General features: G+C 46.2%; 1 protein-coding gene across 4 annotated transcripts in view; it reads left to right on the top strand.

Annotated features, from left to right (window-relative positions):
• The first annotated feature begins 2,615 nt into the window (after window positions 1–2,615).
• Window positions 2,616–20,772, top strand: part of Kcnk2 (potassium two pore domain channel subfamily K member 2) — a 127,987-nt gene continuing 109,830 nt past the window's right edge. Inside the window, exons 1-2 of one of the 4 annotated variants that reach the window (XM_021160593.3) lie at window positions 2,616–2,711; window positions 6,716–7,026. In XM_021160593.3, the coding sequence (XP_021016252.1) occupies window positions 2,702–2,711; window positions 6,716–7,026 (321 nt within the window). In that variant the 5' untranslated portion in view covers window positions 2,616–2,701. Of the gene's footprint in view, window positions 2,712–2,804; window positions 3,381–3,411; window positions 3,636–6,715; window positions 7,027–20,772 lie in introns of those variants that run through there. The other 3 variants (XM_021160601.3, XM_021160576.3, XM_029483036.2) reach the window with 3 other exon arrangements.

Here is a 20,772-nt window from a genome sequence, read left to right as displayed (position 1 = left end):
TGATATATGATATGGTCCTCCTCATATTTAAAACACCCCTATCCATGCCTTTATCATACAAAGTCCCTTAAAGAGGCAGGTGTGTTGAAGGAAGGACTGTGGAACTTCTATGGAAATGAGGGAAGACTCAGCGGTGCCTTGGGTACTCCCACAGTCCCTTTTTATGTGTGAAGATTAGCTTCTAGCTCCTCAGAGTAAATCTCATTGCTATTTGATGTGGCTTAGACTCTTCCCTTTCTGTCTGTGTTTCCTGTTTTAAGAGCCATATTTTTAATGCAATGTGTGTGAGTGTTGGCCTGCGTGTTTATGTGCACCAGGTTTGTACAGCACCCTTGGAGGTCAGAAGAGGGTGTCAGGAATCCTGAAACTGGAGTGACAGATGGTTGGGAGCCACCATTTTGGTGCTGGGACCTGAACTTAGTCTGCTTCTAAACCAGCCAATGTTCTGAATGGATGATCCAGGTCTCCTGTTCCCATGTCTCCACACAGCAACCAAGGCACCCTGTACACATAGGACACGAACAAGCTGACAGGGAGAATGGCAACACAGTATTGGGATTGATGGTGAGACTGAGAGTCTTCAAGTGTGGGTGGCACGGGGGCACGGGGCCACGGAGCCATCGAGCCATAAGGGCACGGAGGCATGGAGCTGTGAAGCCATGAGTACATGGAGGCACAGAGGCATGGAGGGCCAGAGGCATGGAACCACAGAGACATGGAGACATGGAGGGACAGAGGCTTGGAACCCTGGAGAGATGGAGGCAAGGAGCCCTGGAGAGACGGATGCACAGAGGCATGGAGGCATGGAGCTACGGAGCCATGGTGTACAGAAATCCACAGAGGTACCAATCTCCTAGTGTACAGAGGTTTGTAACAAATTAGAGAAAGCAAAGAAAGGAAGGGAGGGGAAGAAACTGAGTGAAAGGAAGGATAGTCTGGGGTCATTTCATCCTGGCAGCAAAATGGCATATAAGGAAACATGATTTCAAGTTGGAGAATTTGCCCCATTCCCTATATGAGTTGAGTGTCCTTGCTCAGGATGTTTTTGGGGAGGAGAGGAGAATGCTAATATTATCATTGTCAGCCCTCCTTGAACCCGGCCGCCTCCCTAGTCCTGGGTATTATGGGACTGTTGTCAGGTCTCTCAGAGCCCACAGGATAGTCTGTGACAAAGATGACACCAGGAAAAGCAAGTGGTAAGATGCTGGACTAGGACTCTCCAGAAATCTCACCCAGCATGGAAGTTCTTGGTGAATGCTAGTCTGTAATGAAAGGACTGCTGTGAAGACATTTTATCTGTGGAGTTAGCTCAAGATTACTCTAGACACGTAGGTGGGTGTCACCCACACGGGAGCCAGAGAGACTTCCTGGAGTCGATGAAATTGTACCTTGAGCTTCCAGTAGGCTGTAACTGCTCTGGGATTCCAGAGGCATTTGCAAGATTTAGGAGTTGTATGAGCCAAGCCCCTACAATTAATCCCCTGGGCAAGTACTTTTGCACACAGGAAGATTCTGTATACAGAATTCTACTGAAGTAATCCTTTAGTCCTATAAGATAGGTGTGTGTGTGTGTGTGTGTGTGTGTGTGTGTGTGTGTGTGTGTGTGTTGGGAGAATCTGGCCGTGGGGCCCAGACAGGCCTGCAGTGAAATGAGCCAATGGGATGAAGCAAGAGCATGACCTATGACCTAGAAACTCTGGGAGGGTCTAAGTCTGGGAGTGAGATCAGACTCATATATTTTTAAATGACTTAAGTTACTTTTGAGACTAGGAGTCAAGAAAAACGTGCTTAAATTGGAGCAAGATGGATGCTTTATTTCATCAGACAGAACAGGTGCTGGGACTATTCTAGAGTCAGAAATAGAACAACAAGTACAAAAAAAAAAATCATTGATGTTGGAGAGTCTTGTAAACGCCTTAAGAGGTTCACATTACAGCCAAGGCTGTGTCTGTGGCTTCCTTCAGATCCCTGGGAAAACACTGACTGTGTGCAAGGTGCTGGGGGCAGAAGGTGGAGGTCAGCTGAGAGTTCCTGCTGGCAAAGCTGGAGAGGGAGGGCAGGCAGTTTTAAAGTTCTTCCATGTTCAGTGAAGGCACCATCCAATCTCCTGCCCTTTCTAGGCCACTTCTGTTCCAAATCAGTTCCTGTCGCCAAGAGTGCAGCAGCTTGGGCGCAGCCCTCCAGGTGTCTGGATAGAATCGCCCAACCTGGGTTTCTCCAAGTGCTGGGAAGGGGCTGGCGAATGAGTTCAGCCTGAGGGCTGCTGTCTTCCAGCCCCACAAAATCTGCCCACGCCCACAGCATTCAGCATCCTTAGTATCAGCCTTGGGATGGGGATGGCAGGTTGTTCCAGAGAATGTAGTCTGTTTCCCTCCAACCTCCCCTGACTCAGTCATCCAGTTCCTTTCTGATGCAGGAACTCCAGGCCTAAATCAAGCAGCCCTGAGAGTGCTGTGACTATTGCCTAACCCTTCCCCAGGGTAGCCTGGAACAACTGGCACCATACTCTTGCAGTCCCCACTCTGAGGCTCACAAGGCAGCGGGATGGTATCTCTGTGCCACCCTAGTGGAGGGGCGCTAGTGAGGAAGATACTCACCTGTAGAGATCTGGGGTCTCTCTTGACACCGGACTGGACTCGGGAAGGCACGGAAGACGCATGCATGACAGCTAGAGCAAGAGGTGGCAGGAGGACGCTGGGTGATGGGTGCAGGTGAGGCTCGAGCGGGAGGCAGGCCGAGGGCGCTGCGGGGAGGACGCATTGGCAGCTGGGGCGACGCGGACGCGCATAGGGCTGGGAGGGGTGTGCGGGGAGGCGAGCCCGGGCGGGGACACCGCAGGAGCAGGAGGAGGGAGTTCGGAAAGGAGGGAAGAGCGGCGAGGCGAGGGGAGAGTGGTGCTACGGGCCAGGCGGGCCACCCCGGGCCACACCCCCACCTTGCGGGCGCCCGGCGGGGCTCGAGCCAGGCGGGGCGCCTCACAAAGACATGCGGAGAGGGGCTGCACGGGGCCGCGGCACAAAGACACCCGGGTGCTCCGCTGCACGGGCTGCAGTGATCACCCCCTCGCTGAGCCCCGGGGCAGAGCCCAGCAGCCGGCCGAGCGCACCCAGGGCCCGCGCGGGACCCCAGGCGGCCACGCAATCGGGGTGACCCATCGCGCGCGGGGGCGTCGTCGTCCGATCCCAACTTGGCCTCGGCCTCGCCCTCTGCTCAGCCTGCCACCGCTGGTGTCCCCTCCTTCCGGCGATTTCGTTTCTTCTCACGCTCCCCCCTCTATACCCCTCCCGCCTCCAGCCCCGCTCTCCCCACCTTGTAAAACAAAGCCGGGGAAAATGCCTGCCCGTGCAGCTCGGAGCGCTCAGCCCGTCTTGGAATAAGGAGTGAGTACAATGGCGTGTTGGTAAAAAAAAAAAAAAGAGAGAGAGAGAGAGAGAAAAGAAAAAAAAAGAAAGAAAGAAAGAAAGAAGGAAAGAAGGAGAAAAGAAAGAGAAAAGAAAAGAAAACAGAGAGAGAGAGAAAGAAAAGAAAAAAGCATCAAGTCTGTGTTAAAACAAACAAACAAACAAACATTTTGAATGCTGCATGCCTCATGCTTGCCAGCGCCTCGCGGGAGAGACCCGGCTATACTGCAGGAGGTGAGACCCTGGGCATCCATCCTGGCCCGCGCACGCTCTCCCGGGAGGGCAACGCAGGTCCCCTAGCTCCTCATCTTCCTCTCCATTCTGTAGGTTGGATGTGATTCGGGCTTGGTGACCTCAACCCCAGCCCGGATACATTCCTGGCTCCGTCTTGTGCTTTTCCGCTGGTGCCTGGGGTTTTTGCGTTTGCCTCCCTCGGGTGTTGGTTTGGCGCAGCTTAAGACAGTTTCCAGAGAGGAGGGTCAGCCCTAGAGAGTAGCCCGCAAGCAGGTTGCACGGTGGCCCTGATCACACTTGTTGCCCATTGCATGGGGGACACGCAGTAGTGCTGGGGCAAACAATTAAAAGCTTGTTTCTGCTGCTGTTTTGGGGGTACTGGTGGCTGGCGGCGGGAGAACCGGGAGAACCGATTATGGACGAGGACCAGAGACCAGGAGCTTAAAGAGGAGAACCATGGGGGAGGGGAGCGATAGTGATGGTGTGAAGGGTGTGTGGAAAGACCTGCTTTGCCTCTCACGGAACAGTAGAGGCTGGGAATCCAGTATCTAGATTAGATAGGGTTCAGGAAAGACCGCGGGGGGGGGGTGTTTTGTTTTTAAAATATTTATTCTGTATGCCACCAGATTCTACCCATTAAGTGTGCCAATTGTGCATTATCTGTCTCTGCTAATTAAATATAAGGACATAGCTTAAAAGAATTAAACTCCTTCAAGAAATTTATCAGCCCAACACACACACACACACACACACACACACACACACACTTTGGTCATACACTGTGGTCATACATATACACATACACACACACACACACACACACTGTGGTCTCTCACACACACAGAAAGAGAGGGGGGAGGGAGGGAGGGAGGGAGGGAGGGAGGGAGGGAGGGAGGGAGAGAATAAAAGAATAAAATACATTAACATATCTGCCCTCTCTCCCCCCAAGTGCATCATGACAGTATCTTGGAGGGATTTCAGGCTGAGCTGGGTAACATTGGTGGTGGTTTCTAATTCTCTCTATGAAAAAACTGTCTGAGGACGAAAATCAGTAACTCTGGGGAGTGGGGGATCTTTGCTTAGAGAGGTGGTGTGGGGTTTCTTTGCTGTGATGTTGGTTTTTTTTTTTTTTTTGGTTCTTTTGGTGTTTTTTGGGGGGGCTCAATTTTATTTTGTTTGTTGTTGTTGTTGTTGTTTTTAGTCAGAATCTGAGAGCAGGAAAGGGGGTGGGGAGTCCTCATGAGGCTACAGGTGATGGTGATTTTTAACTGCTGTAAGCACTTCTAACAGCTCTTAAAAATACAAACAGCCAGCACCTGGCTGAATGCTTATTTTGAGTGTCCTTGCCCTTGTCAATACAGCAAAAGTGTCTTGTTCTCTGTGGCTGGAATCAGAACAGGTGAATTGGCAGAAAGGGAGTCAGTCATGCTGGTAGGTGGTGGGCTGAGCCTCATTTAGGAAGTTGCTGTTGCAGCTGACCCTGGAGTCTCTATGCAGAGCGCTGCTGCTGCTGCTGCTGCTGCTGCTGCTGCTGCTGCTGCTGCTGCTGCTGCTGCTGCTGGGCTGGGTGGGGGCTGTGTCCTCACGCCTGCTCTGATTTCATCTTCTCTAAGTGAGGACTTCCCGTGATCTTGGCTGCTTGAGGAGGTCCCTTCAGCTGCCTCCTTTGGACAACTCTCTTCCTGTAGCTCATCAACTAGCTGTTTGGAAAAAGTGTCTTTCTGGTGGGGAACTGGAGAACCTTAGGAACTCACACTGGCAGCACACAGTGCTAGGCAAGAGGGCAGGCTAGGCAGCTGTGTGCAAATTCATGCTCTTTATGAGTGTCTTACCCATCCTTGAGTCATTTCTGGAGCTGCAGGGTGCAGTTCCATGGGGATGTGTAATATGCTTATGGAAAAGTAAATTTTAGATTATGTTTTTATGAAACCTATATTATACACATGGTGGTAATTTGGCTTATTATATATATATATGTGTGTGTGTGTGTGTGTGTGTGTGTGTGTGTAAGTGATGGGTTTTAAGTGGATGACCCCTCTAGGTGTTTATCCCCAAGTTCCAACCATCATGTTAACCCATGATTGTTTGCTGTTGCCTCTCTGATCAAATATTTAGTGGTGACTGGCTTATCTCCCCCCTCCACAAGTGGCCATCGAATAGCTTTTGTGTTTTCTAAAATGAAAGCCATTAATGATGATTTTGAAGAGCTGGGATAAATAATAGATGGGCTTAGAGTCACCTCACAGTATCTGGGAGCTCTAATGGAGCAATTAGCCTTATGCAGAGCATGGAAGGTCTACTAAGATGTAAGCCAGTCCACTGGCTTGCTTTCTTCTTGCTTTTGCTCGTGAAGTGGGGGGCTTTGCTGTGTCTTGGCTGTGGTGGCTCAAGAGTTAGAAGTACCTTTTGTGTTTCAAGCATATTAGAGATGGCAGAACCGTGTTTCATAATGTGCCCACTTTGGAAGATGGGCGCCAGGTATGAATAGAGTGAGTGGTTTGTTCCCACCAGGAAATATGCAGGATATCTTGAGCTGCAGCGACTGCAATCCCTTCTCTGTTAAGAAATTTGAAAACCCAATAAATAGCAAACATTCTTTACTCTGATTGCTTACCGTGTAAAGGTCTGATGTACAGAAGGAAGCCATGAGCTGTTCTCAGGAGCAAAGACCTTCTTTAGTACCATCATCAGCCCTTGGGATCTCAGGGCATCTTCATCAACACATATCATGGGCAGAAACGAATCTAGAAATTAATGAGGAGCCCCTTGGGCCTTCTTTTATTTGTTTAGTTTTTGACTTCTTGGTCTCTGTTTTTTTCCATCCACCTGACACTCCAGTGGCACCAGAGAACAGAAGCCCCGCCCCCTTTCTAGAGCATATATATACACTCACACACACACACACACACACACGCATATGGTTCTGCAAGTGACCAGAGAAAGCTGCTGGGTGAAATCTTCAGCTCCCACTAGGAAAATCTCCAAGTTCAGCCAGCCCTGGCTGACCCCTCCTTAAAGAAGCAGCTAGCCCCTTGCCTCCAGACTCCTCCGGCCTAACCCAAATTCTCTGTCATTGTCAGTGGCGGCCCCTGACTTGCTGGACCCCAAGTCTGCTGCTCAGAACTCCAAACCGAGGCTCTCGTTCTCCGCAAAACCCACCGTGCTTGCTTCCCGGGTGGAGAGTGACTCGGCCATTAATGTTATGAAATGGAAGACAGTCTCCACGATTTTCCTGGTGGTCGTCCTCTACCTGATCATCGGAGCCACGGTGTTCAAGGCATTGGAACAGCCTCAGGAGATTTCCCAGAGGACCACCATTGTGATCCAGAAGCAGACCTTCATAGCCCAGCACGCCTGCGTCAACTCCACCGAGCTGGACGAACTCATCCAGGTAATGGCCCAAGTGAAATGGGCTCCATTTGTCCTTAAGGGCAAGAGCAGACTAGGGCACCAGGGTGGACCTCCTTTGCAGGGGTCTTCATCTCCTCCATTGCCTCCCTCCTACCATGCCCCTCCCATTTCTTTCCTGTCTCCCCCTTCCTGGTCTTTTAGACTTCTTCGCTCTTCTTCTTTTCCTTATCTTAGAACTGACAGGGGCTTACGCTGCTGTAGGCACTAATGATGGGGAGGCCGTTGCCCATGGAGAAGTAGAGTGCACTGGTCTGAGAAAGTAGCAGGACCTCTTAGCAGAGGCCATGCCCATCTCTACTGCCGCTTAGGAAGACAGAGTGGTAGAGTGACACTCGTGGAATGAACCTTCTACATTGTGAACAAATTGTCACCCAATTCCTCCTTAGAGGTTAGCTTCATTGAGTGGTTCTTTCTTCTTTGAATCCAACTAAGATCAGCTTGCTATTCTACAGAAAAACCAAGCTTTTGGAGAGAAAGCACACCCCCAGTTTTAATTTAAAAATAGGTGAACACCATCCTTATGGTAGAAGAGGTTTTAAGTATTAACCCCAAATGATTTAGGTCTGAGTTAGCCTTCTTAGATATGGCCATATTTTGGTTGTAGGTTTCCTTGGCATAAAACAGGAGTCTTAGGTGACAAGAAAAACCTTTAAATTCTCCTACAAGGGGATTTGTTGGTTGTTGAAAAAAAAATTCTTCATGTGTAGACATTCCCTTTCCTAGACAGCTTCCTTTTTCTTTCTTGGTTTAATTCAAATTGGATTGAAAATGATCTGCAAGACATCTGAATATTCTTTTTCCTGCTTTGTGTTTGGGTTTTTTTAAAATCATTTGAATGAGTTGGGATAATAGATTTAGAGATTTATTATTGTATTTAATCACTTGTTTTGTAAGACCTTTACTCTAGTTTCATCTTGTGATGACTACCCCTCTTATTCCCAGTCACACACGTGACTGATAGCTGGTGTTATCCAGTCCCCATCCCCATTGGGCTCTTGTCACCTTTAGGCATTTCTGTGTCTCACTCGTTTAACTTAAACTTTGTTCATTTTTTGATTCAGTTTAAACCTGATACAGTCTTAAATTTTGAAAATGTTCTGCGTACACTCACACACTGAGTTCTCTGTTGCTTTTAGATAATGGCGTCATGTTGTCTACCAACAGCCAAACGGCCAGCTCCGCTGACCCTCCCTTGTAAGCACATTTCCATTTCATTCTTCCATTGGTCCACATAAGACCCCCCCCCCATGAGATACTGCAAGTCTTTTGTCTTAGAAGCACAGCTTCTTGCCCTCTCCGTGGATACAGCTTGGGGTGATGCTCAAAGCCCCAGCTATGGGTTCAGATAGGGTGTATGTCAGCACTTTACTAAGACTTTACAAATAAACAACTTTTCCCTATAAATCCTAAATGATATCTCTGCCAGGAGACTTCCTATCCAGCAGGTGGGATGGGAGGCAATGCTAGCCCACCTAGGGTAGTGAGGGGCAGGAAAAGCACTGGCTTCCCTCAGCATCATTTGATTGAGTTGTAGCTGCAGATTGTTGTAACTGTATCCTTGTCGCTGGTGTGAAGTGTGACTGGTCTTAGGCAGGGAAAAGAGAAGACTTGGACAGGATGCTGGAGGAAGCTCAGTGTGAATTTGAGAAAAGAGAAGACTTGGGCAGGTTGCTGGAGGAAGCTCAGTGTGAACTTGAGAATGATCTCACTGTTGGACTCAGTGTAAAACTATCAAAATAACTTGAAGGTCACGGCCAATAGGGGCAGAGTCTAGTGCTGAATACAGATTATTTCTTATATGCATTGTTTTTTGAATAGACAGAGCTCAAAATATGGCCTACTTCACCCCACCCCGTCTGCTCTGCATGTGCCATACATTTTAGCCTTATTGATAAGCACAGGTGATTGTCTCTGCTCTGTAAACATAATTTCACATTTGATCTCAGTGTAGAAGTTGTCTATTATTTATCCTGCCCTTATTATAACTCAATTGTTTTTTATTTGTTATTTATAACTCAATTGTTTCAGTACATTTTCTCTTTTGAATATATATTTGGCCCAAGAATCTAATGTTCAGATGTCAAGGATCAAAAACAGCAAAAGGCAAATGAACTGACAGTCATTTTTGAGAGTAGCATTCCATTCCTACATCTTCAGTGTCTGGTGTCTCCCTTACTTTTACCCCCCCCCCCATTTCTTTAACTCTTAAAACGCCACAAGTGGGCCTACTGGACAGTACTGTCACAGCATTAGGACTTGGGGAATCAGACAGAGTAAGACCAGGCGATATCCCTGATGACATCATCAGGGTGAGGTTCCAGTCTACAGAATCTGATCTGGCATCAGAACCAGGAGGCTTCACCCTCTAGGGAGCTTTACCTTCTTACAGTATGGGAGGCAGAAAGAGCGAGAGTGGGTGGTGGCTCCATCCTGCTGCTTGTGAGAAGGAGGCGGTCAGATAGTAGGATAGCATCAAATATAATAAAACTCTCCTGGAACCCAGATCCTTATGATTACTGGTCACCTGGTTCCAAGCTGTGTTTATGAGGGTATGAGGGAGGCCGAGGAACCACAAGGCAGGTGAGGGCCTCTAACGCCTCTGTGTTAGATATACGTGCGATTCCCATTAATTCTATAATGATGTGTTCAGCCAAGCACCCCAACCTTCCAACAAGGTCAGCAGAGGTGAGACAGACGACACAGAGCGCAATGACAAAGACTTGTTCTGGGCCAGGATTTGAGAACACGGCAGGTATCTGCATCTATGGCACTTCAGTAAATGTGGTGTCCCTACAGAGACACACAGGAAAAGTCGTGAACTTTAGACTCATCAAGACCGTCCACAGACAGAATTCAACGTGCATGATCTCAGACAATTCTCCTGCGTAATGTAGTCATCTAGAAATAACTTCTGTAGAAACCGAAGCAGGAGAGTGAGAGTGTTAATTGGTAGAGCTGTTGATTGAAGCCCAAGTAGGTAGACCCTTGAGCGTGTTCATGTACTTCCTGTATTTAATACTTTTCAAAAACCCCTCAATCAACATCTCCTAGGAAGTGTTCTAATAATCTGTATATCATGGTGTGTAATAATAAATAAATATGAAATTATCACCTCCGTACACAGTGACGTATATTACATCTCTGTGTTTCTAACCATTTCAACATTCTTCCAAGGGGGACAGAACTGTTGTCAGGGTCCTGTTCGAAGGCCGTAGACCGGTTATTAGGCACAACTCACCTTCAGTCTAGCTATTCCCATGTTTGATTAATCAACTGGGGGATTTAAAATATGTGGCAAAATCTATGACCTATGACCTATCAATAACAAAGATGTCATGTAAGGTGTTTGTCCTTTGGTTTCTAGTTGAAGCCCCTCTCCCTTGAGCCAGGTAGAGAAGATATACTTTCCTGTTAGGAGTAAAGAGGCCCTCAAGTTTGCACAACAGTATCTGGGCCCTCAGTCTATAGATTTGGTACCTTCATGGGGACAGTACTGAGTTATCTTTGCATAATTCCTTCCTCTCTGTGCAGTTCTTTCTTGGGTATTTATTGGTGATCTCCAGTGGGTTGGCTTCTCTGCTAGTATTTAGCCAAAGAAAATGATGGAAGAAAATCACAGCTTCTTTTAACGTACCCCCTCCTACACAGTCAAGCAGGGAGAATCCCTTTAAGTACAGTTACATTAGCAATGCTTGTGGACTGGAGTTAGGAGTGCTCAGTATTGGAATTCTAAGAAAGAAATTAATCTTTTAATGATGGTTGGAGAGATATACAAGAGGTAAAGGGGGAAGTTGCTTGAGGGGCAAGAAAAGGCCATCAACGCAGTAACAGGTAGCCATGCTTTAGTAGAACTCTCTAGACACAAGGCAAAGGGCCATACACAAGTTCTGCAGCATTGTCCATGCCCTATTCCCAAGGTGGCTGGTTCTAGACCTGTCTATTTGGGGTAGACAAGCCTATGCTGGGGGCTTGGTCATGTCTGAAAGAATACTAGAAGCTCCAGGGTCTGAACAAACTACCTAAGATACAACTAATTCTGGACTTATTTTAAGCAAGCAAACACTATTTTATATTTGCTATATTAATGTTACATTAACTGGATATCATTCATTTATTCACAAATGCTTTTTTGAATGCCCACCCTGTAAGGTGAGTTCTGAAATTCATGGCGCTTAGAGCATGAAGATTCTTGCCTTCTGTGAGCCTATATGGAGTGGGGCAGCTCATTCATCATGAGAAGTTCCAGGAGCCTGTCAAGCTGGAAGGGGGCGTTAGGCAATGTTGATGATAAAATGTAAATAACGTCACTAGGGATCTCTCATTGGTATGGAGATGTTTTTGGATGAGGAGGTAACCCAGTGTCAGGTGTGGAGGAGCACTTAGGCAGAGGGCTGAACACATGCAAAGGCCCTGGTTGAGATGAGCTTCCTAGAATGTGGGGAAACTGCCAGTGGGTAGAAGAACCTGGAGAAGGTAGTGACGGGCAGGCTATGAGGACTGCCCTAGTTCATTTCTGTTGCTGTAATAAATTATCCCAACAATAAGCCAATTAGTGGAGAAATGGCTTTTTGTAGCTGTAATTCTGGGTTTCAGTCCATCACTGGGCAGAGGCCATAGCAGCAGAGACCGGAGCAGCTGGTCCCAGCACATCTGCAGCCAAGAGCAGAATGCGAGAAAGACAGGCATGCTCAGTGCTCAGCTGGCATTCCCTGTCTTACGCAGTCCAGGTCTGTGTCTTTTACCTTCAAGCTGTGTCTTCTCGCATCAGTCACTATAGACAGCCTCCCATAGACATGCCCGTAGGCTCATCTGATCTTGATAATCTCTTATTGAGACTCTCTTTCTGGGTGATTCGCTGTTGTGTGAAGTTGACCATTAACCCTACCTTTCACAGGTACCATACCATATCCAGTTGTAAATTAAAAATGTGAAATCTGCTCTTCATCTTTGCTCTGGCTTGTGTTCCAACTTCCCACCCCGCCTCCTCTGCTTAAGTACTTCTGCACAGGCAGAGGCAGAATAACCGTGGTGGGAGAGGAGGGACCTTAAAATAAGGTCATCTTGGTGGGAATCTGCAGATGTGGTCAGATTCTGGGTAGATTTGGAAGGAGGGTGAGAAGAACCTTACAAGGACCAGCTAAGCCATACAGTGGAGAAGAGTCAGCCAAACCCTGGCTAAGGTTTTGTCCCATGGAATTGAAAGATGGCGGCTACATTTCATTCAAATGGGAAGTGTGGGGATGGGGTATGTTATCCTGATGGTGTCAGACAGGTTCAGCTTTTGAAGCTTTCTGAGGCCCCAGATTACAATGTTTACAGAACCAGTTTCTTGTAGGAAACAATGTAATAAAGTGTAGCACTCAAATAAAAACAAAACCCCACATTGTGGAGAGGCTGGCTGCCAGACATGTTATCCTCCTATAAGGACTGATGTAGAATACTGGTGTGGTGAGTCCTGATCACTCATGGAGTCAACTTGACCCCACAGAGAATCACTTAGAAAGATTGTCTACATTGGGTTGGCTTGTGGGCATGTCTGTGGGTGACTATCTCAGTGGTCTTAACTGCTGTAGGAAGACCCAGCTTACCATAGGTGGCCATATTCTCTAAGCAGGGAGTCCTGAGCTGTGTGAATAGATAAATTAAGCTAGGCACTAGGCCTGTAGTAATTTTCCCCGTCAGTTCTTGACTGTGGATGTAACTAAATATTTCAACCCTCTTGCTACTGTGATTTCCCCATAATGAGGGACTATAACCTGGGATTAACTGTAAGTTGAATAAAAATATTTGTCCTCTAAGTTATTATTCATTATTTATTATTTTATTTTACATATGAATGTTTTGCTTGCATGTATGTATGTGCATTCTGTGTTTACAATGTCCATAGTGGCCAGAAGAAGGTGTCAGAGCCCAAAACACTGGAGTTACAGAGGGTTGTAAGCTGCCATGTGGGTGCTGGGAACTGAACCTGGGTCCTCTGCAAGAGTAGTAAATGTTCTTCACTGCTGAGTCATCTTCAGGCCTGCTTCCCATGTTGTTATGTCTGGTTGTTTTATCACAGCAACAGAGACAAGGCTAGACCACTATAAAGGACAGCTCTTGGAGAGCTTGCCATCTGAACAGAGGTCAGTAGTTCAGTGGAATATTGGCAAATGAGCCTGAGATGACCACAGGTCAGTGTGACCATGGTAAATTGGAGATGCTCACTAGAATGACCACATAATGAGCACTGTAAAATAGGGGGTTGAAAACATGATTTGGAAGTATGGAGAAGAGGATGGTCTGAAGAAAGACACTTGTAAGTCATCATAAAGAAAGGATTTAACCCCGAGATGTTAGATGAGATGTCCCAAAGAATGAGCGGAGGCTGAGATGAACAGATGCAGTGTGAGCCAAGAGCGCTCCAAGATCCATAGATTGCCAAGGAGTGAGATCCATAAAGCCAGAGAATAAGTGCTTTGCAATAAGAGGTTGCAAGGATCTGTCTTTATTTCAGGCACTCTGTATCACTGTTATGTCCCCAGACCTCTGGTCTAAGCAAGGGAGCCCTGGGAGGTGTGTGATTAGGGGAGCCACTTTGGTTTAACTCCTGACTGGGGATGGCTAGGGATGTGAAAAGCAGATGAAGAGCTAATTCAATGCAGCAGAAAATTATGTTAATGAATGACACTCATAGTGGCTTTGTGACTATCAGCCCAGTGTGCATGAGTAACCTGGTATAGGAACTACTTGGATTCATTCTTACAGTACAGACATCTTTTTATTGCTTTACCTCTGGGCAAAATAACACACTGTTCTGAAAACTAAATGAATGTGTTCTCTTTCCTTACTGGTGGCTTTCTTTATTCAGTTGGTTTAAAGTTTTGGACTTAAGGGTAAGTTTTAGTGACATAAAACATATTCTATAAGAGTATCTGCAACTCCTGTGAGTATATTCTGTTCATTGAGTTGACTTCTGGAAAAGCATATCCAAGCTCTGTCATGTGTAAGTCTTTCTGGGAGCAGAGAACCTAGCAGCTCAGGTGGGCTTGTGTGGTCGACCAGTTGCCTCCTGAGTGTCTGTGTTTCAGAGAGGCAATAGGACTGCTAAATGGGGCATGGCGTCCTAAAGGCCACCTCCAGTTCCCTCTTTCTTGGGGATCTGTTGTGTTCTCTGTTCTTAGTGGGAAATCGTTCTTGTATTCACTTCGGGTCCCTATGTTCATGCTGCCTCAACTTCCAGGATGAGAAGAATAAGACATAAGTAATACTTTTACCGAGTATCAAAGAATTATTGAGATATTTCCATGTCCTTTTTTACTAATAGTAGCTAAGTTTTTATTATCAAACATGGAAGTAGTTTGCCAGAAAATGATTTTACCTTACAGAATATAATATGATTGTTACTTAGGTAATAATGTTGAGGAGTTAGAGCCCTTTTCATCTGGAGATGTTGATAGGATGCATTGGGCCTCCCTTCTAGAAACTTGGGTGTTTCTTCCCCAGGAGGTACTGTTCATCTTTGTCTTCTCCAAGCCCCGAGTCTCTTACCTAATCCTGCAGAACAAAGGTTTGTGAGCTGTGCATTTAGGACATGGGCTTTTCATGTGGAGTCCCTGGGGACTATAAACACAGAACACACTCTACAAGGCAGCTGGGCACTCCCTGATGACTCTGTAAAGAGCAGTGTGGTAGTGGGGTAACGCAGCAGGCCCACAGGTCTGAAGGCAACTGTAAACTCATGGACTAGGGCAAGGAGTAAGGCTACAGAAGAGCACAGGGTGTTCTCAGAAAGCTTATGGTTAGGTCCTGAGCATGTGGAGGCAGAGGCAAAGGAAGGGTCAGGGGTCAGGGTGGATTCTTGGCAGGAAGAGTGTCAAGGACACAGAGGTCAATATCTGAACTGTGACTAAAGGACTTGCTCTTTCCCCATGCGTGCTCTGTAACGTTCACAAAGTGATATGAGTTCTTGTACAAAAGACAAGAAAGTTACCAATCAAAATGTTAGAAATGGCTGCAGGGTTGGCTGTGACCTGTTTTGGCATGGAAACACAATGGGAGCACCATAGCTCTGTGTGCATACATGCTCTGTGACCGTGTCCATAGTGCTATACGGATGCCTGCCCTTCCCCCATTTGATTTTTCTTTCTTCTGCCATAATGGGGATGATTGTGGGATATTGTAAGCCCTTTCATGCATCCATTTTGGGGCTAGGTATCAGACTTTCACACATGGTGAATGCGGGTTTCACTCCTGAGCAACACTCCCAGCCTCTACATCTTGGTTTTATATAGAACACTGTGAGGATTTTTGAGCTGCCTGACTTGAAGCTGAGGGTGACCAGCTCCCAGGTCCCCTCCCCAGGGGGAGTAGACAGACTGCTGGGTGTCACTCAGCAGTTGCTTCTGGCAGGGGAGCTCTAAGGAGCTCAGAGTGGGAGCCGCTTCTCTGACGCATGTTATGCATGTGGACACAGATACAATCTTGGGTGTAATTCCTAAGGAGCTGTCTGCCTTGTGGTTTTGAAATAGGGCTACTCATTGGCCTAGAGCTCTTCACATAGGACAGCCTGGATGGCCAGTAACCCTGGTAAATCCATCTGCCTCTGCCTCTGCCTCTGCCTCTGCCTCTGCCTCTGCCTCTGCCTCTGCCTCTGCCTCTGCCTCTGCCTCTGCCTCTGCCTCTGCCTCTGCCTCTGCCTCTGCCTCTGCCTCTGCCTCTGCCTCTGCCTCTGCCTCTGCCTCTGCCTCTGCCTCTGCCTCTGCCTCTGCCTCTGCCTCTGCCTCTGCCTCTGCCTCTGTGCTGGAATTACAAGCACATCTGACTCCTGGCTTTTTGATGTGTGCTGGTGACACACATCTTAGGTCCTTATGGTTCCAAGACCAACAATTTACCAGCTGAGCCATCTCCTCAGCCCTCAGATTCACATGCTTTAAGAGGTAGCATGGTCATAAACAGGCATAACACATTTCTCAGGATCTGTTCTAGCATCAGGACAAACAGAAGCAGGGACACGGCGTGCCTACAAAGAGGAAGCTCCCTCCCTAACCTGTGAAACCTCCCCTTTGATTTGCCATTGTTCAGTGCCACGTAAGGTGGGGCTCAGCAGAGCCATTCCAGGTCATGTTTCTTGTCTGAACACCTAATCTTTGAGGTTTCATCAACGAAGCAATGTGCAGTTACTAAGAGTTACCCTAGGTCATGGATAATGATGCAGTTGACCTGTTACATATTCATGTGCAGACTGGAGATGTGATTTCTCAGGAGATGTGCATGGAAAGGCTGGGAGGTAACTCCACAGATTCCATACAACTGAGGGTTCAGACATTGAGAGCCTCCTGTTAGGAGTTATGGGCATGTCCTTACCCTCTCTACTCTTCCTCGCCCCTCCCCCTTCTTTGTCTTTTTCAACCTGTAAACAGCTAATTTCTTGATGGGTGTCTCTGCTTTGTGAGTATATTTTTAGCAAGAAAATTGTATGTTTTTATCTGTAAGTATATATTTGTGTGTGTTGGTGTGTGCATGTGTGTGTACATTCCTCTGTGTGTGTGTGCGTGTGTGTGTGTGTTGCATGTAGCTTTGGCTATGTCACTTTAAACTCTGGGAACTGACTGTGCTATTAGCTTCTGCCCAGAGTATATTGGATCTGTGGATGAAAAACATAGACGCTCACAGTTGTTCAATTTCAACTTGCCTTATTGGCACAATTGTTGGGCATCCCCTAATCTACCTCAGCTAGTGTGGCCTTCCCAGAACTCCCAGCGCAGCACCCTGAATCTGCACTCAACTTCAGTTGCTTGCCACCTTACCTCCCAGCTCTACAGCCTCAACCTCCCACCTGGTGAAGCAGCTCCTTTGCTCCACCTGAGATCTCACACGGCTGGTTCACTTTTCTTCCACTTAATCATGGTTCTCTCTCTCTCTCTCTCTCTCTCTCTCTCTCTCTCTCTCTCTCTCTCTCTCTCTCTGTCTGTCTCTATCTCTCTCCATCTCTCTGTCTCTCTTTCTCTGTCTGTCTCTATCTCTCTGTCCCTCTGTTTCTATCTCTTTCTCTCTTTCTTTCTCTGTCTCTTTTTGTCTGTCTCTGTGTATGTCTCTATCTCTCTGTCTCTCTCTTTCTGTCTGTCTCTCTGTCTCTGTTCTCTGTCTCTCTCTCCTATGTCTGTTCGATTGCTTTCCAGACTGGCAGTCCCACCTATTCCTTCTGCCAAGTAACTGGCCCACAACTTCTTTACTGGTAGATTACAAATCAATTTGGAAACAGGAACTTAGCATCAGAACTACCCCTACTTGAGTCTACATGCTTGTGTGTACTGTTGTGTGCCTGTGTGTGTACATTCCTATGTGTATGTGTGAACGTGTGTTGGTAGCACCTGAAATTATATATATTTTTGTTTCTGGTGCCTTGCTAAACTCTTTGTTCTGGTTTCATGACTGAATGGGTTTAAGACCAACACGAGCCTTGTGTTCATTTCTGACAGTGTTACCTGACAGATTGTGTCACATGAATTTTTAAAAAATTGGGTGGAAATATTGATTCCTCATGTGAATATAACTGGGATTGTGAGGTTACTGACTGATTCTTTTACAGTGAGGTGTAGAATTTGGGACTGATGAAGTAACTTTAAAGTTCACATGGCTGTTGGATTCAACTGACTTATTTGCATAAGTGGTATAGAGAGGAACTGAACCTGTGTGTGGGGGGGGGCAGTACAAAGGAACCTTCTGGGGAGTGACTGACAGCTTCTTTTGGCCATCCAACTGGGGTCTTCTGCTCTAACTCATGGGGTTGCTAATGGCCCTGTGAGAGTTGCATCTTTCATGTCCTTCTGATCTGTCCTGGGCTGTTGTGGTGTCTCTTGATTGTTTTAGCTGTCCTTTTATAGGCTGTATTCTATTCAGTTAAAACGTGGCTAAGTGCTTCTTCCCTTTTCCCTTTTATTCCTCACCCCTACCCCGCATACATACATATGAGTGTGTGTGTGTGTGTGTGTGTGTGTGTGTGTGTGTGTGTGTGATGGCACATGCATGTGTGTGTGTGTGTGTCTTTCTATTTGTGCCATGGCACATGCATGTGTAGAGGTCAGAGGACAACTTTTGTGGGAGCCTGTCCTCTCCTTCCACCATCTGTTTACCATGATGAAACCCAGGTCATCTGGCTTGTAGCCAGTGCCTTTACCCCGGAGCCATCTTGGTGGCTAGCACCTTTACCCACTGAGCTGCCTCTCCAGTTGTTTTTTTTTTCTTTTCCAAAACAAATCGTTTTCTTTCTTTCCTCTCTCTATTCTTGCCTGATGCGTTGCATATTGGCAATTGCAATTGCCAATTGTTGAGCACTTGCCTTCAAGCAGATCCATGGAATTTAAATCTTCCTTCTAAGTTACTCAAATGATTGTTCAGTAGGGTAGCTTGGCTTACCCTCTCTCTCTCTCAAATCTACTAGATTTTACCCAAGCAGGAAGAACCTTTACTGTCAATTATGTTTATCTTTCCCTTAGCTTGTGAGAATTTTAAAGACTTAATGTAATGTTGGGCATTTCATGGTTTTAGAGACCACAGGGGGTATCTGTTGTGGAAAATGATAAAAACTGGCACCATCCCATGCTATACCCGGCTACTCTTGGGCCCAGTGACCCCACTCCAGTTCATCTGCCTCAGAGTCGCTTGTACCTTCTCAGCCATCCATCCCCTGTGACTAGATGTCACAAATTCCCTTAACCCAGTAAATCAAAACTCTTGAAGCTTATAATCAATCAGTCAGATTTATATATCAATGAATTCTCAATTCACAAGATGCTCACACAATAATTTTTAGAGTCATTTGATGATGATAGAAATTGCCCATCTAGATAAGACAAATTGTCCTGTAATGATCCATCCCTTAGATGATATTCATAGCTACCTGTGGCTATATAAAGCTACACAGAATCTGGATCGTCTGTCTCTTCCTCCATTTTCCTTCCTCTCCCTCCTTGTCCTCTCTGTCTCTGAAACTCTTAGCTCCCCCTCCCTTTTCCCTGTCTAGTCACAAGCTTCTTCTTGTATTAGTATTTAAATTAATTAGGGGGAAATTCTGCTACAGGTGTCTGCAGACTTTGATGTCTCTCTTCTCAATTTTAATTGTAAGTTTCATAAACAGGTGTTCGGACGTATATCTCTCCCTTCAAAAACATGCTTATGATTTCTCTTTAGTATGTCTCCCTGTAGTTGTTTGTTTGTTTGTTTGTTTTGTTTCCTTTTCTAATGATAGGCATGAGACTCAGGGTTGCATCTAAGCTGAGTGTGCAGCCTACCATTGAGCCACACCTTCAGCTCTTCATTATCTTAACCATTACAACCAGTCCTTGTCAATTCCTAGTCACACGTACTCATTAGATGCAACCCCTTATCAGATAGCAGGCTGGTGCTATGGCCATTCACACTTTGCAGCCTGATTGCTCCCCTTGTGCCAGTTCACCCTCTCTTGTCATTTCCTCAGCTGATGGATGAGATTTTCCTATGCAGAGCTGTCAATCACCCTGTGAGTAGTTCGAATTCCAGGTGTTCAATATGCTTGTGATTTCACTAGGTTTTGCTTAAAGTTCTCTCAGGAAAATCATATATCCTTATAATTTACTGTGCTATAAAGTAAACAACTCTAGCCTTCAATCTGTATAGGTTGAAAGCAAGGCCAGTATTTATAAGTGCAAAAATTTGTATTTCTTATTTATTTAGGGGCATCAAAGGAGTCTAGTAAATTCTAGAATTTACTAGAAGGTTATATATGTATAATGCATGGGATGGTCTCTGGCCACATGGCAGTGAGAAGAAACCATGGGAAGTAGATAGACATTTGAAGCTTCACTAGATACTACCCCCTCATGACCACATGGATTGTGTTGTAACACACGGTAGGGTAAAGCATCTTCAAGTCTCATGCTGTCTGTTTTTAAGGTTCCAACATGGTTTCTACTACTTTAAACTTCTTCTCCAGTGTTCTTCCTATTTTGCTAAACCTCTTATGGAGGGCACATAAGGATTCATCAATAACTGATAATTGCTAAAAACAGGCCATGTTCCTTTTAGGCTGCTGAAAGCATCTTTCCTGTTCCATTTGTTGAGGTGCTACAAGGAGCAATTTGAGAGCATTGGTATCACAGATAGTAACGTGAACTTGTCTCTCCTTGGAGGCTGTGTGGTTTTGGTACCAGGTGATTAACTGGCCCCAGGGAAGTGGACTCTGAGATTCACAAGTAAGGATGCAGCCCTGTGCACCTATTCAGACATCTTGGTAATGACACAGAGAGCAGACAATGTCCCTCTCTCCTCCAGACTTGTAACAACTCCTTTAGCAGTCCTTATGCCAAGAGTCTTTGGTGTGCTGTATTCCCAGCACACTGGCAGTTATGTTTGGGATGTCCTGATATAATTTCCAACCCCACACCTCAAGCAGACAAGAAAGGAACACCAAGGCTATTATCTGCTCTAGCATTTCTTTATTGTTACTTTCCATAAGTGGAAAAGGAGGATCTTCTTTTCCTCAGAATAGCCAGAGAGGCTTGGAAAATGGCACCATGTGTCCTTCCAGGCACTTGAGATGGCCTTGACTTTGCTGCTGATTTTGGAGATTCTCATTCTTGCAGAGAAAATAAAACCCACATATTCACGTGGAAATGTAAAGGCTCTGGGTATATTTCCAAGGCTGATGATGATATCTTGGGGCACACATTTATTCTGCTTCTCAGAAGGTCAAGCAAAGACTGCTGTG

Source organism: Mus caroli, unplaced genomic scaffold (genome assembly GCF_978045245.1).
Source record: "Mus caroli unplaced genomic scaffold, Mus_caroli_1 scaffold_1, whole genome shotgun sequence".
Taxonomy (NCBI): Eukaryota; Metazoa; Chordata; class Mammalia; order Rodentia; family Muridae; genus Mus; species Mus caroli.
Note: the sequence above shows the minus strand (reverse complement) of the source record. Positions and strands in the feature narration are given on the sequence as shown.